Source organism: Lipotes vexillifer, unplaced genomic scaffold (genome assembly GCF_000442215.2).
Source record: "Lipotes vexillifer unplaced genomic scaffold, Lipotes_vexillifer_v1.1 scaffold12, whole genome shotgun sequence".
NCBI lineage: Eukaryota > Metazoa > Chordata > Mammalia > Artiodactyla > Lipotidae > Lipotes > Lipotes vexillifer.
In genome coordinates this window covers 4,720,365-4,734,579 of record NW_006796716.1, presented here as the reverse complement: position 1 = coordinate 4,734,579, position 14,215 = coordinate 4,720,365, and the positions used below count along the sequence as shown (strand labels likewise).

The following is a 14,215-nucleotide window of genomic DNA, read 5'->3' as shown; positions in this document are numbered from 1 at the left end:
GCATTCCTGGAGCTCCTTTCAGAGTTCTCCCCCCGACTCTTCCATCAGGACAAGCAGCTGCTGTAAGTTAGGGCGTGGGTGGATAAAGATGGGGGTTAGAGAAGAAGGGTGTGGTGAGGGCCTGTGACCACTTCAGCCTCTCCATCCCACCCCTTTCTTAGACTGTCCTACCTGGAAAAGTGTCTGCAACGTGTCTCCCAGGCACCTGGCCGTCCCTGGGGTCCAGTCACCACCTACTGCCAGTCCCTCAGCCCTGTAGAGAGTACAGCAGAGGCCAACCCTCAGGGCTACCCCCGCTCCAAGAAGAGGCGCATTGAAGGTAAAGTGCTGTGAATGCAGGTATCAGGGTGCTCAGTGCTACTTCCTTGATCGCCACTACCTAGATACGCAGCATATTGGCTTTTGCCTCCTTCAAACTCTTGCATTTGGTCAAATAAGTATTTCATTAATCACCTACTATCACTAAGGGTACTCATTTTCTTCAAGGTTTATCTAGCCAACTAAAAACAGCGAACTTCTGTGAAAAATTAAATAGAAACTAATCATAAAACCAGAGATTGAACTCAGAAATCTGTACATTTAGGATGCCTCTCTGTGACATCTTGTTATTTTCCAATTTTTAAAGATTTTTATATAACCTTCATGATTTTTTAATCTTCAGATCACTACCTGTCTTATAATTTACCTGTTGTTTTCTTTAAACTGATTTTCTTTTTTTTTTTAAATATAGTCTCATCTTAAGTGGTAATATCCTAGAAATCACAAGTTTGAGGTGTGTGTTTGTGCTTTTTAGGGTACATTTTATTTTTATTTTTTTAATTTTTTTTTGTGGTACGAGGGCCTCTCACTGTTGTGGCCTCTCCCGTTGCGGAGCACAGGCTCCAGACGTGCAGGCTCAGCGGCCATGGCTCACGCGCCTAGCTCCTCTGCGGCATGTGGGATCTTCCCGGACCGGGCCACGAACTCGTGTCCCCTGCATCGGCAGGTGGACTCTAAACCACTGCACCACAAGGGAAGCCCTAGGGTACATTTTAAAATATTAGTAGTCATTCTCCATTCTCCCCATTCCCCCAGCCTAGGCAGCATAACTAATCTACTTCCTGTCTCTGGGTTTGCCTATTCTTAGACCTTTTGTATAAATGGAATCATATGGTATGTGGCCTTGTGTGTCTTTTACTAAGCATCATGTTTTCAAGGTTCATCCATGCTTAGCATTTATCAGTACCTCATAAATTTTCATGACCAAATAACATTCCATTGAGTGGATATGCCATATTTTATTTATCCATTCATCAGTTAATTGACATTTAGGTTGTTTCCACTTTCTGTTAGGCATAATGCTGCTGTGAACATTCACGTGTAGGTTTTTGTGTGGATGTAGGTTTTCACTTCTCTTGAGATATACCTAAGAACTGAAATTGCTGGATCATACGGTAACTCTATGTGTAACTTTATGAGGAACTACCAAATTGTTTTCCAAAGTGCCTACATCATTTTACAATCCCAACAGCAATGTACAAGGGCCCCAGTTTCTCTACATTGATGCCAACACTTGTTACTGTCTTTTTTATTTTATCCATCTCCTAGTGGCTGTGAATTGGTATCTCATTCATTGTAGTTTAAATTTGCATTTCTCTAAGGACTAATGCTGTTGAGCATCTTTTCACATGCTTATTGGCTATTTGTATATCTTCTTCAGAGAAATGTCTGTTCAAATCTTTTGCTCATTTAAAAATTGGGTTTTCCTTTTCTTGTTGAGTTCTTTACATATTCTAGACAAAAGTCTCTTATCAGATGTATGGTACAGAAAAGTGTTCTTCCATTCTGTGGGTTGTCTTAATTTTCTTGATGGTGTCCTTTGAAATACAGAAGTTCTTAATTTTGGTGAAATTCAACTTAACTATTTTTTTTGTTGCTTGTGCTTTTGATGTCTTAAGAAGCTATTGCCTAAAGTCACAAAGATTTATTCCTGTGTTTTCTTCTAAGAGTTTTCTAGTTACAGCTAATACATTTAGGTCTATGATCCTTTTTTTTTTTTTTTTTTTTGCGGTACGCGGGCCTCTCACTGTTGTGGCATCTCCCGTTGCGGAGCACAGGCTCCGGACGCGCAGCCTCAGTGGCCATGGCTCACGGGCCTAGCCGCTCTGCGGCATGTGGGATCTTCCCGGACCGGGGCACGAACCCATGTCCCCTGCATCGGCAGGTGGACTCTCAACCACTGCGCCACCAGGGAAGCCCTGTGATCCATTTTGAGTTAATTTTTGTGTGTGTTGTGAGGTAGGGTATGAATTCATTTTAATGTCTTTTGTATACCACCTAAGGACATACTATATGCAAGATACCGTGTTAGGTGTTTTAGAGGCCATGAAGGATTCTCAAGCAGCTTATCATCTAACTGAAAAGAAAGAAAATACATTTATAGAAAATCTGAGTTATGAAGTCACCAGTAAGTAATAAATTCCCAGGGATTTGACAGATGAATGCTATAGAATTCAGGGAAGGAAGGTATCATTTTAAGTTTAGTTGATCTATGAAGGCTTTATCAAGAAGATGGGATTTAAGCTGGATCTTGAAAAATGGGTAAGATTTATATAAGTTGACCAGAGGAGTGAGTATCATGGGCTAGCAGAAGAGCACAAGCAGACCATAGAAAGGTAAGATTTTGCCAAAGCACATAGATGTATAGCTTGGTTTGCCTAAAACAGAGTTTGTAAAGGTAGGAGAAAACTGAAAAGGTCCGTTCCATTGTTCATTCACCAGACACTTAATGAGCACCTTGTGCTCAGTTGTGCTGGCAATACTGCAGTGAACTTTCTTTCGAACAGTGTCAGATAGTGATGCATGCTGTGGAAGAGGATGGGGAAATACTGGTGAGGTGGGGATTGTGGTCTTACAAAGAGTGATTGGGTAAGGCCTTGGAGAGAACATGAATGCAGGGGAGAAAACTGAAGGAAGTGAAAGAGGGGGTGCCTTGTGTATATCAGAATAGCAGACTAGAGGGTGCAGCCGGTCCAGAGGCCATGGTGGGAATGTCTCTGGCACATTCAAGGAACAGCAGAGAAGGCCGGTATTGCTGAATGGAGACTGTGTAGGATATGAGACCAAAGAGGTCTAGGAGTCCAAAGCATACGAGCCAGAATAAAGACTCCAGCTTTTACTCACAGTGAGATGGGTAAACATTGGAGGATTTGAGCACAGGATTGACAGGATTTGCCTTAAATTTTAAGGGGTTCCTTCTGGCTGCTGTGTTGAGAACCAACCGAAGGAGAGGCAGGGGTTGAAGCCAAGGAGCTGGTGAGGAGGCTGCTATGGGGGCCCAGACAGGAGATGAGAGTGTGTGAGCCAGAGGAGCAGCAGACATGGTGAGAAGCGGCCAGATTCTGGACATATTTCCAAGATATCACTAATAGGACCTCATAATAAGAAAGAATGTAAGATGTAAGAAAGAAAGGAGTTGAGGATGACTCCAAGGATTTTGGCCTAATAATTGGAAGGATGGAGTTGATAGCACCTGAGATGGGGAAGGCTGTGAGTGAGAAATGAGACCAGGGCTTTGGTATGAGCCGTGTTACTACAGGTGGAGATGTTGGACAGACAGGAATTTGGAGTGAGGGGGGCAGGCAGACTTGAGATAGATGTGGGAGTTGGTACTTAAAGTCATGAACCTGAATGGCTAAGGAAGCCAGTGAAGATGGAGTTAGGGAGAGGTCCCAGGGCTGAATCAATCTGTGGACATTACACCAGTGATAATAGGTTGGAGAGATTAGGAGTCACGTGGGGGCCCAAGGTTTATTCTCTTGGAACACAGCTCACGGACGTGGCTCTTCCCTGTTTCGGTAGCCCTCTGCTTAAACCAGAAGCAGCTCACTCTCCGGTTGCCGGTTTCAGTGTACAAACAAGGCTGTGGGGAGGGAGGGTAATGGGGGTATGAACATTTACAGTTGACAAATACTAATATGGATTTGAGTTATGTTTTAAAAATAGCATTTCCTAGGCTTTCTAAGACATTTTGGGGTTTTTTTCTCCTCCTCTGCCTTCCTAGAGCTCTGCAGGAGAGAGTCCTTAATATTTTAAGCCCCAGGTCTTCCATTTACCCTTCATATTAGAACTGTGCTGACATTGCAGTTATCTCATTTTTTCTGGCTTCTAAAAAATCCAGTCTCCCGTTTTTCTGTTTCTCCTTAACCCTCGTGTTTCCTCCCTCTTTTCAGGCCATTCTAAGCTTTTTCTCACTACAGAAATCTTGAATGAATAGGATTTCAGATGTCTTCATTGATTAACTGAGACCTCTCAATCTTAGGGACTCCAACCCTCTCTCACATTCGTGTTTGTACGTTACTGTTTATCTGTGGAATGTATGTCTCTTTCCTTTTTGTTTTCTAAGCTGTGTAATGAGCTTTTCTTGGACAAGTCCTTGGTACAATTCTGTAAACCCTACTTTTTATAGTACATAGGGCTGTCCTCGTTTTTAGTCGTGTCATAATGAGACCATCTAGATTTTCCATTCCCTTCTTTTATAACTTTTCCTTACCAAATTCTGAGCAGGTCTTGAAAAACTTAAAGTGTCGGTGGTGGTACCTGGTCTACAGTTAACATGTGCCTCTGCTGCTTTGCAGGCCCCTCCAGGCGGCACAGAGAGGACATCTCTGCATCACAGGAGGAAAGCCTACAGCTGAACAGTATCCCACCCACACCCACCCTCACCTCAACGGCTGTGAAAAGTAGGCAGCCCCTGGGGGGATTGGAAGAGATGGAAGAAGGCGGCGGCTCAGAATTGGCATTTACCCAAGGGTGCGGCCCCAGGAGAGTCCGGCTGTGATGTCCCAGTTCGGTGTCTCGTCATTTCTGTTGTGTTGTTCCCTCCCACAGCACCCCCTCATTCTCGGGTTCTTCTCCAGTCCTTTCCCCTTTCTTTAGCTTTACATTTTCTCTTTTCCCCTCCACCCTGAGCTTTTTACTGGCTTTCATGCTGGCCACTTTACCTCCTCTTTTTACCTTTATTTATTTATTTTTTTTTTTGCGTTACACGGGCCTCTCACTGTTGTGGCCTCTCCCCTTGCGGAGCACAGGCTCCGGACGAGCAGGCTCAGCGGCCATGGCTCACGGACCCAGCCGCTCCGCGGCATGTGGGATCCTCCCAGACCGGGGCACGAACCCGCGTCCCCTGCATCGGCAGGCGGACTCCAAACCACTGCGCCACCAGGGAAGCCCTACCTTTATTTTTAACCCTTGTCACTTATCCACCTTCATTCCCAACAGCCAGCCCCTTTTAGGTGCCCAGAGGTTAAGGTCCTCGAGTCCACAGCATTTCCAGACTCCACTCAACTCTTTGGGTCCTGGTCTGGGCAGCCGGCTGACCCGGTGAGCTTTTCTCATCATCTTCTGTCTTCACTCCAGATGTCACCCATTGTGAGGGGATTCTTTCCTTCTCATTGCTTCTATGCTGGTGCTTTGTGGACTTGTTTTAACCACAGAACACTTCCTTCCAGTGTAACATGGAACCCTAGTATGTAAAACAGATATCAGTAGAGCTGCTTTGATTGAAGCTGGAGTGGGACTCTGGAGCCCTGGTCTGCTTGCTGCCCACCCTGTTCCCCTGGGGTGCCTCTGAGAAACTCTCAGGGGTCCTTGAAAACCTCTACTCTTTGCCACTGTTTCCAGGCTCAGCCTGATGGAAGAGGATGAAGAAGAATTAGAAATTCAGAATGACTCAAGTGAAGAGTGGCAAGGTACAGGCAAGGTGAGTGGATCCAACAGTCCCTTCTCCCTCTAGAACTGGAAGCAGATGTGAGGGAGAGAAACTATTGTGATTCTCCTCTGTCCTGATGTTGCCTTGTCCTTGGAAGCTGCCCAAGACGTTTTGAAAGAATCACAGAGTAAAGGAGGAAGGGTTTGTAAGTTGCTGTTGACTTTGTTTGGACTTTAAGGAAATAGGGGGAAAAAATTTTAAATACCATTGGACTGGAATAACACCCCCACACTCTGAATCTCCTTATAGGTATTTTGCCTCTTAATCTCCTAAGAATTAAAGGGAGTCCTAGAGCTAGACAGAGATGGAAGGTCACCCAGTCTCCAGCCTTGCAGCCTGTTCAGCAAGTCTCTTCATAACACACGCACACAGGCACAGCCGACCTTCCTTCCTCTCTCCTTAGAGGCTGCCCCAGTCCCTCTTCCTCCAGTCACTCCATTTTCTACCCTTGCCTGCCTGCTTTGTCAGGAGGATATGCTGCCAGTTCGGTAGGAAAAGCATGCAGTTCGAGTGAGGAGACCTAAAAGTCTTCCCGTTTTACCACTTTATCAAGTTAGCTCCTTAACCCTTCTCAATCCCCTCATCTTTAAAATGGACCTTTTACACAAAATACGAAGTGAAGGCGCCTTATAAACAGAAAAGGATTGTGTGTCAGCTGCTGTTCTGCTCCCTTCTCTTCTCTTTGAAGGTGGAGAAAGGACACAGTAGAAGAGGGGAGTGGAGGTTTTGTGCTCAAAGGGAAAACCAGATAACATGTTCAACCCAGAGACTAGACAGCAAGGCCTCTATTAGTCTTTCCTAAAGTCCCCTCAGGAAAAACCCCATTCTCTCGTTCCAAAGCTGAACAAATTTAAGGGTCTCAGTTGGCAGGCCAGGAGAGGAAGCACTTCTCTGATGACTCTGACGCTGCTGCCCACTCTGACTTTGCTCCTCTTCCCTCGCTGGCTGCTTCAGGGACCTACCCCAGCCTTCAAGCTTGTCACAAGAGACTGGAAAGGGACCTTTTGTTGTTGTTTGCAGGTGATGATGGGAGTGGGGAGGGACCTTACTGATTTTTGATCTCATTCTCTCTAGCAGTCTTCCCCCAGTGAGCACGGGCTGGACCTCTTAGATTTTACAGAGCTGAACACTGAGGTGAGCGTCCCCAAAACAGACTGTGTGGAAGGCACATTAAGAGGAGTTGTGCATCCTTGGGAGATGCTGGCAGGTAGCACATGTGCTTGTCAAGTAGGTGGAAAGAAAGGCCACAGCCCCTGGCCTGCTGTCTCAGCTGCCTTGGGGCTTTAGGGGTATCCTGCGGGAGGGGTGGTACAGGAAGAGAATGAGAGTTGTCCTCTGGAGGACCTTGCAGTCATCTCTTTGCCCTTTGGTCTGTTGTTAGGTCTCTGTATCTTACTTTCATCTTTCTCATTGTAGGATTTCTGACATGACCCTGTGTCCCTCCCCATCTTCACTCCCCACCTCTACGACATGACCACTTGGAAAAGGCTAATGGGAAACGGAGCAAAAGGAATCATCACTTCCCCACCCCTGGTCTCTGAGGGGAAGGAGAGGTGGGCTGTGCCTTTCAAACCTGACGTTTCTCTGATGCTGCTAGGATAGAGCAGTCATAAGCCCCCTGTCCTTCCTGGTGTGCCATGGCTCTGTCCTTCTGTTTGAGCAGAGTGCCTATTTTCTGCTGTTTGGAGGGGTGGGAGCTTCACCTCAGTATTGGAGAGAGGCACTGCCTGTGTTGAGTGGAAGGAGCCCATTAGTTTTTCTGTATTTTGGGAATGTCTTTCCTAGCCTCTTTTGTGCCTTGCTGATTTAGCTCAATAAACATGTTTGAGTCAATTCCGGGTTGTGGCTTGAGAGACTGTTAAACTGATGGAGGTCAGGTTCTTTCCTGGAGTCTTAGGCAGCTCTGCCTAGCCCTGTGGTCCCATGTACCAGGTGCATTGCATCCCTGCACACACACACCCCGCTAGGTGCTTTGTACGCTGGCTTTTAGGGATGTATTGCTTAGTAAGTGGGAGACTGGCTGCCTTTGAGTAGTTTATCTAGTGGAGACAGTTTAGGCTGAAGAGGGAAGGTAAGAGTAGCATCCTGATCAGCTGAAGGGTGGACCTACCCGTCTCACCTCCACTGAGACCAGGCCAGTCCACATATCTTGGCAGCCTTCACTCAAAGGTTCTTTCCAGGCATAATTTCATGCCCTCATCCCAGAGACACCTGTCATAGCTTGAACTTTTATAGAATCTCAGTATCTGAGAGTTTGGAAGAAACTTAGAAGTTATTCTGAATGACCAGCCCCAAATCCTCAACACCACCGTCTCCTTCATCCTTTCCTTCCCTAGCTAGTTCCTCACCAAGTCCTGGCAGGTTATTCTCCAGAATGTCTCTGATCTCTCTCTCTTCTCACAGTGCTTGCTATCATCTCTCACCCAGTCTGCCACAAAATAGCCTCTGGATGCTGGACTCCTTAAAACTCTGACTTGTTCTTGTTCTGCTTCCTGGAACAGCAGAGCGCCTCTGTTCTCTCCTTTCCCTCTGACAAGCAATCAAATACATGAAAACACTGTCGTCTCTTTCTGCTTTCACTGTTTCCTTCTGTGGTTTAAGGAACTCTTCAGCCTCTCCTTTTAAATAGGACTTTGAGTTCTTCCCTGTCCTGGGCATCTGCTGTAATTTCAAGTTCTCACTGTGTGGTGTCCCAGGCTGGACACAGTCATCCAGCTGGTCTAGGGGTTTCTGCAGGAGGAGCCATGATTTCCTGTGATTAGGTCACTCAGCCAAACAAGCTCATTTCTTCTTCCTTCCCCCTCCGTCCCTGCCAAATAAAAGCTAGAAGTTGGGTTTGTGAGTCTCATTTTAGAAAGGCAGCCTACCAGTGCCCTGGGAATCTTTAGCCTGTATTCAGTGGAACAGTTCCAGAGAGCGGAGCTTTTCTGTGGGATCTGGGAGCAGAGTGAGAAAACTAAGGTAAAGATATAGAGGTAGAGGTCACTAGGGATCCAGGAGGGGGAAGAGGAGTCCCAAGTTATTAAATGCCTGCCAAGCTGGTACTTCACAAGATCAAAAGAGAAAGTTGGAAGCTCTGTAAATGTGGAGATCTTTATGCAGCTGACAGACCAGTGTGGTAGATAGAGCCCCAACCTTAGAATCTGTGCAAGTTTTATAACGTGTTCCCCAAATTCTTTGCCACTCAGTATATTGAGAGTTTGGGTCTAAGTCCTTTCCCCTTTGAATATGGGCTCTGTGAGTGCTAGATTAACAGAATATGGTGGAGTGTTGCTGGGCCAGTTTCCAAGCCCAGACCTTGAACAAACTGGCAGCTTCCACGTCCTGTTTCTTGAGATGTTTACTCTTGGCACCCAAGCACCATGCTGTGAGAAAGCCCAAGCAGCCACATGGAAAGGCCACATGTAGGTGTCCCTCCAGCAGACCTAGCTGAGGTCCCAGCCTGTGTTGAGCATCAGCCACAAGAAGTGGTTCAGATGTGAATCAGATGATCCCAACACCCAGCTTTTGAGTCTTCCAGCTGAGGTCCCAGGCATCAGAGAGCAGAGACAAGCCATCTTTCCTGTACCTTTTCCAGATTCCTGACCCATAGAATCCATGAGCATGATAAAACAATGGTGTTTACAACACTAGTTTTGTGTGGTTTGTTACGTAGCACTAGTAACTGAAACAGAACCTTAGAGTCATAAGATGCCAGAAGTTTGGACATATTTATCAGTTTAAAAATTATTTATATATTAAAATTTACCACTTATTTATTATACACATTAAGATGTAATGGATGAATTTATGGTGAAATAAATGTTTTTAAATATTTTATTGGTTAACAGTACAAAAAACACTTTTTTGCTCTAAAAGAAACGTTGTACTGAGCAAAGTGAGAAATATTTTTATCGTGATTGCACCCTTCCTACCGTCTTGTTGCGGCTTCTTTGTCTTTGGATGTAGGATATCTTTTTTGGTAGGTTCCAGCATTTTTTTGTCAGTGGTTGTTTTGCAGTTGTGATTTTGGTGTTTTCGTAAGAAGAGGTGAGCTCACGTCATTCTACTCCGCCTATTTTAAGAAACAATTTTAAAATCATGGCTTAACATTTTCTGAAGTTCTAGTTGAAAGTTCATTAAAAACTCTCAAAATAAACTGACCTTCATAACTGAAAAGAGTATGTCTCAAACATATGTAAATCCAAGTAGAATAGGTGCTTCTTTGGCTGCATTTATTACTTTTTAAATAAATGAGTCAAAACCCACTGAGATTCTTCATTTGGAAGACTTGTCAACAGGTCAGAAAATGATTTCCAAGTTCAAATAACAGCATTCTTAAAGGGGGTACATACTGTTTGGAACCACAAAACCACTACGTCCTGTAGCACATAAGTTGCAGTTGGTCGTAATCTTGAATTTGCCTCTATGACCGTAGAATACTGATCTTGTTAGAGGTGAACCATGGCATGAGGATCCCAGTTGAGGGTACCAGTGTCACTTAAAAATACAATGAAGTTAACTTTATTACTGTTATCTTTAAAAATTAGAAATACTAATTTTTCCTGCATGACGCCAGTGGATATTTTGTACCACGTGCAGTGCAAATGCCCCACCTTGACAACTACAGCTCTGAAGCGTTTTGTGCCAGTAATCCCTGTGCTGGCAGAGGCAGGGCTGTGGGCTTCATGAGCAGCAACACCAGCTGGTCAGGCCCAGGCCAGGATGGAACCATAGCTGAGGCCAGTTCCGGCAGGAGAGGTGGAGGCCTCTGCACAGGCTGAACCTTCCCCATGTTGATAAGTGACAGCAAGGAATGCTTTTCAGGGAACTGGCATTGCTGTGCATGGCCTCTTAGCCTTACTGTTGAATCATTGCTTTTAAATCATTTAAAATATTTTTCAGTAAGACTTTTTATTCCCTTGTGACCATGAGCTCTGCCAGAAGGTGAGTTGTTGTTCTCTCCTAAATTATAAAGTGAACAGGGTTTTTCCAGATTGCTGAGAAAAGTCTTCAGCTAAGTGACACTTAAAGTCTTCACTTTGTCCTTTGAACTCCAGTCAACACTGACCCTGGGGGTTACAGGATGAAAGAAGAATTTGTGCTTGGATGACATGAGAGGTTGTGGGGGTGAGGTATTTTCACATGAAAACATTTTGAAGTCTTACTTGAGCTCTATAGTTCCTTCCCAGGGGATAGGGTGGAACATTGCGATCCTGGAAAGGGTCCACAGAACAAGTCACTCTTTAGCACAGATTCACTGAAAACCCTGTGTGTTTAGTTGGGATGGCTGAGAAATAGGCACTGAAGAGTGTGGTCAGGAAGAAGCAGAGAAACAGAAAACCAGCAAACTCACCAAAGATGAACCTGTGAACCTCAGGAAACTAGAGAACAGGAGCCCAGAATCCTGGGGAAACCTGAAGGAAAATATATTTAATTCAGCAGATTAGACCTAGTGATGGGGCAGAGTGTGCAGTAGAAGCTGAAAAGTAAAGCATCTTGTGTTGGTGCTGTAGCCGCTCACATCAGGAGGGGGAGGCATCCCGATCTGGGAACTCAGCACAGTTTCTCTGCTGATGTGGCAGGGGCTGCTGCTTTTGTGACAAGAACCTTGTAATTCAATTTAAATTTTCCACTGGGAGAAGCAGCTCAGCATGGTTGTTAATAGTGTGGGTTCTGGAGCTACACTTTTTGTTCACTGTGTACTACTAGCCTTGTGATACTGGACAAAGTGTTGCCTCTTAAGGTGATTGTTGTGAGTGATTCACATATATTAGCTTCATAGTTACAAATTTAGCATGTAGTGTATACTCAGATATTATCTTTTATTTATATTGTTTTGATGCAGGAACAGGTGGCTTATTACACACATTTAAAATAGATGTAAAAATAAATGAGTCTCATGCTACAAACTCAAATGAGGAATGTCTCATATAAAAGAATGGTCACCAGGATTCACTGAGAGAGGGCTTGAGCCAGTCATGAGCAGAGTGCTACACCTATGCTAAAATCTTCTCAGTTACACTCAAGTAGAGTGTGGTCCCCTGGTGGGCTATTCCTGCTTTACCTAATATTGAAGAGCTGTGAAATTCTGACACCAGTTCAAAGCCTTAAGGGCCTAATTCTAGAGACTGACCACAAGGGCCGTTTTCTCTGCAGCAGGACTTGGGCTGTGGCTCCAAGGATTTCACCAAGAAATGTTAGAGCAGGAGGTGGCCATTAACCAGACCTGTGTTGTCTAACCTGTACCTCAAGGCAAAAGAGGAAAGAGGCCAACATTGATGAATACAGGGCTCATGTAGTTAGATTTAATGACCACCTGTGTCTCCAGAGCTCAAAATTCTGGATACTGTTCAGGAATAGCCAAGAAACTTCTGAGAAAGGATGAGTACCTTCAATATCAAAATGTAAAAGCATTCTACTTAGGACCATTTGATAGTGACACAGGAATAATCAAAACAATGGATAGATTAGGAAGGAGAATCCAGAAGTAGACCCATTTGTGAGAATTTATGATTAAGACACCAAGAGACCAAGGGAATTTGACCAAGATGGAGTAGGAAGACGCTGAATTCACCTCCTCTCATGGGTACACCAAAATTATAACTATTTAGAGAACAATTGTTGGTGAAAAAGACTGGAATCTACCAGAAAAGATCTTCTACAACTAAAGATATTAAAAAGGAACCACAAGATGGGTAAGAGAGGCAGAGTTGGAGTATAGTCAAGACCTATATACCGCCGGAGCAGGCAACCCTCAAACACAAAAGTAATTACAGTTGCAGAGGTTGTCCCCAAGGAGCAAGGGCTCGGAGGCCCACATCAGGCTCCCCAGCCATTGGGAAAATGAGCCCCCCAGAACGGCTTGGAAGGCTGGCGGGGCTTACTTTGGGGAGAGCGAGAGGGCTATGGGAAAGAGACTCCACTGTTAAGGGGTACACCCAAAATCCACATGCTCAGGGACTCAGGGCAGAAGCAGTAATTTGAAAGGAGCCTGAGTCAGAGCCACCTGCGATCTTGGAGAGTCTCCCGGAGCGGCAGGAGGCAACGCAACTGGAGTTCGCCCTGGGGACCTAGATGCTGGCAGCAGCCATTCCGGGGAGCTTGTTCTGCCACAAGGACCCTGGTGCTGGTAAGTACCATTTTGGAATCCTCCCTCCAGTTCGTTAGCCTTGGGACCTAGCCCCACCACTGGTCCTCACACCCAAGAGCCTGTAGGCACCAGTTCGGGGATATGTCAGGCCAAGCAGCTAGCCTGGGCTCAGGGGGTCCTGGGGCTGGTACCCGTCTGCTGCTGGTATGTTGGCTGGGTCCTGACATAGCAAACTGCAGGGCTGGGGTGGTCCTGGGGTTGGTGTCTGCCCACTGGTGGGCCAGATTGGGGTCCAGGGCAGCCCCACCCACCAGCAGGAAGGCTTCCTTAAGACCCTCTGAGGTCACAGGCAGTGTCCACTGCGGGGCACGGGACCTGACTTCACCTCACACACTAAACCCAGGACCCAGCTCCACCCACCAGTTGGCAAGCACCAGTCCCAAGACACCCTGGGCCCTAAGTCCACGTACTAGTGAGCTGGCACTAGGCTGAGGACCAGCCTCACACCAGTGAGCATTCACTAGCCCTACCCACTAGCAGGTAGATATTAGCCGCAGACCACAGTATGCCATGGCAGGACCTAGGCCACCTATCAGCAGGCAGGTAGGCACCAGCCCTAGCATCCCCCAGGCCCTGGCCCTGCCCACAAGCAGGTCAACTTCAGCTCTGGGACACCTTGGGCCTCTTAGCCAGAGAACTCAGGATCTAGCACCACCCAGCTAGCCAGCTGACACCACCATCAGGATTCCTGGGGCCCCCTGGGGTTCTGCAACCAGCTGCCTTGTGACCTGGCCCCAACTAGTTGATGGGCTCTGCACAAGGCAGGGTCTAGAAGCCAACTGGACTGGGGGCCGGCTCTGCCTACCAGACTGCCCATGGTAATTAGCTAGCCACAACAGCCCACATAGGGGGCACCCCTAGAGCACGTAGCCCTGGTGACCAGAGGGGAGTGCACTGCTGGGATGTATAGGACGTCTCCTACAAAACGCCAGTTTTCCAAGGTCAGGAAATGTAACCAATCTAGCAGTTACATAGAAATAAAAACAGCAGATCAGGCAGAATGAGGTGACCGAGGAACATGTTTTAAATGAAGGAAAAAGATAAAGTGTGGGGGGCTTCCCTGGTGGCGCAGTGGTTGAGAATCTGCCTGCCAATGCAGACGACACGGGTTCGAGCCCTGGTCTGGGAAGATCCCACATGCCATGGAGCAGCTGGGCCCGTGAGCCACAATTGCTGAGCCTGCGCGTCTGGAGCCTGTGCTCCGCAGCAACAGAGGCCGCGATAGTGAGAGGCCTGCGCACCGCAATGAAGAGTGACCCCCCACTTGCCACAACTAGAGAAAGCCCATGCACAGAAATGAAGACCCAGCACAGCCATAAATAAATAAATAAATA

At 46.3% G+C, this 14,215-nt stretch overlaps 1 protein-coding gene across 1 annotated transcript in view; it reads left to right on the top strand.

The window, feature by feature from the left end:
• STAG3 (STAG3 cohesin complex component) overlaps positions 1-11,932 on the top strand; it is a 28,745-nt gene extending 16,813 nt beyond the window's left edge. The window contains exons 28-34 of the mRNA XM_007468901.1: positions 1-62; positions 162-319; positions 4,617-4,791; positions 5,260-5,361; positions 5,662-5,740; positions 6,824-6,883; positions 11,888-11,932. The exon at positions 1-62 is cut by the window's left edge and continues 1 nt beyond it. Coding sequence (XP_007468963.1) covers positions 1-62; positions 162-319; positions 4,617-4,791; positions 5,260-5,361; positions 5,662-5,740; positions 6,824-6,883; positions 11,888-11,932 — 681 coding nt within the window. The remainder of the gene's footprint in view (positions 63-161; positions 320-4,616; positions 4,792-5,259; positions 5,362-5,661; positions 5,741-6,823; positions 6,884-11,887) is intronic.
• The last annotated feature ends 2,283 nt before the right edge of the window (positions 11,933-14,215 follow it).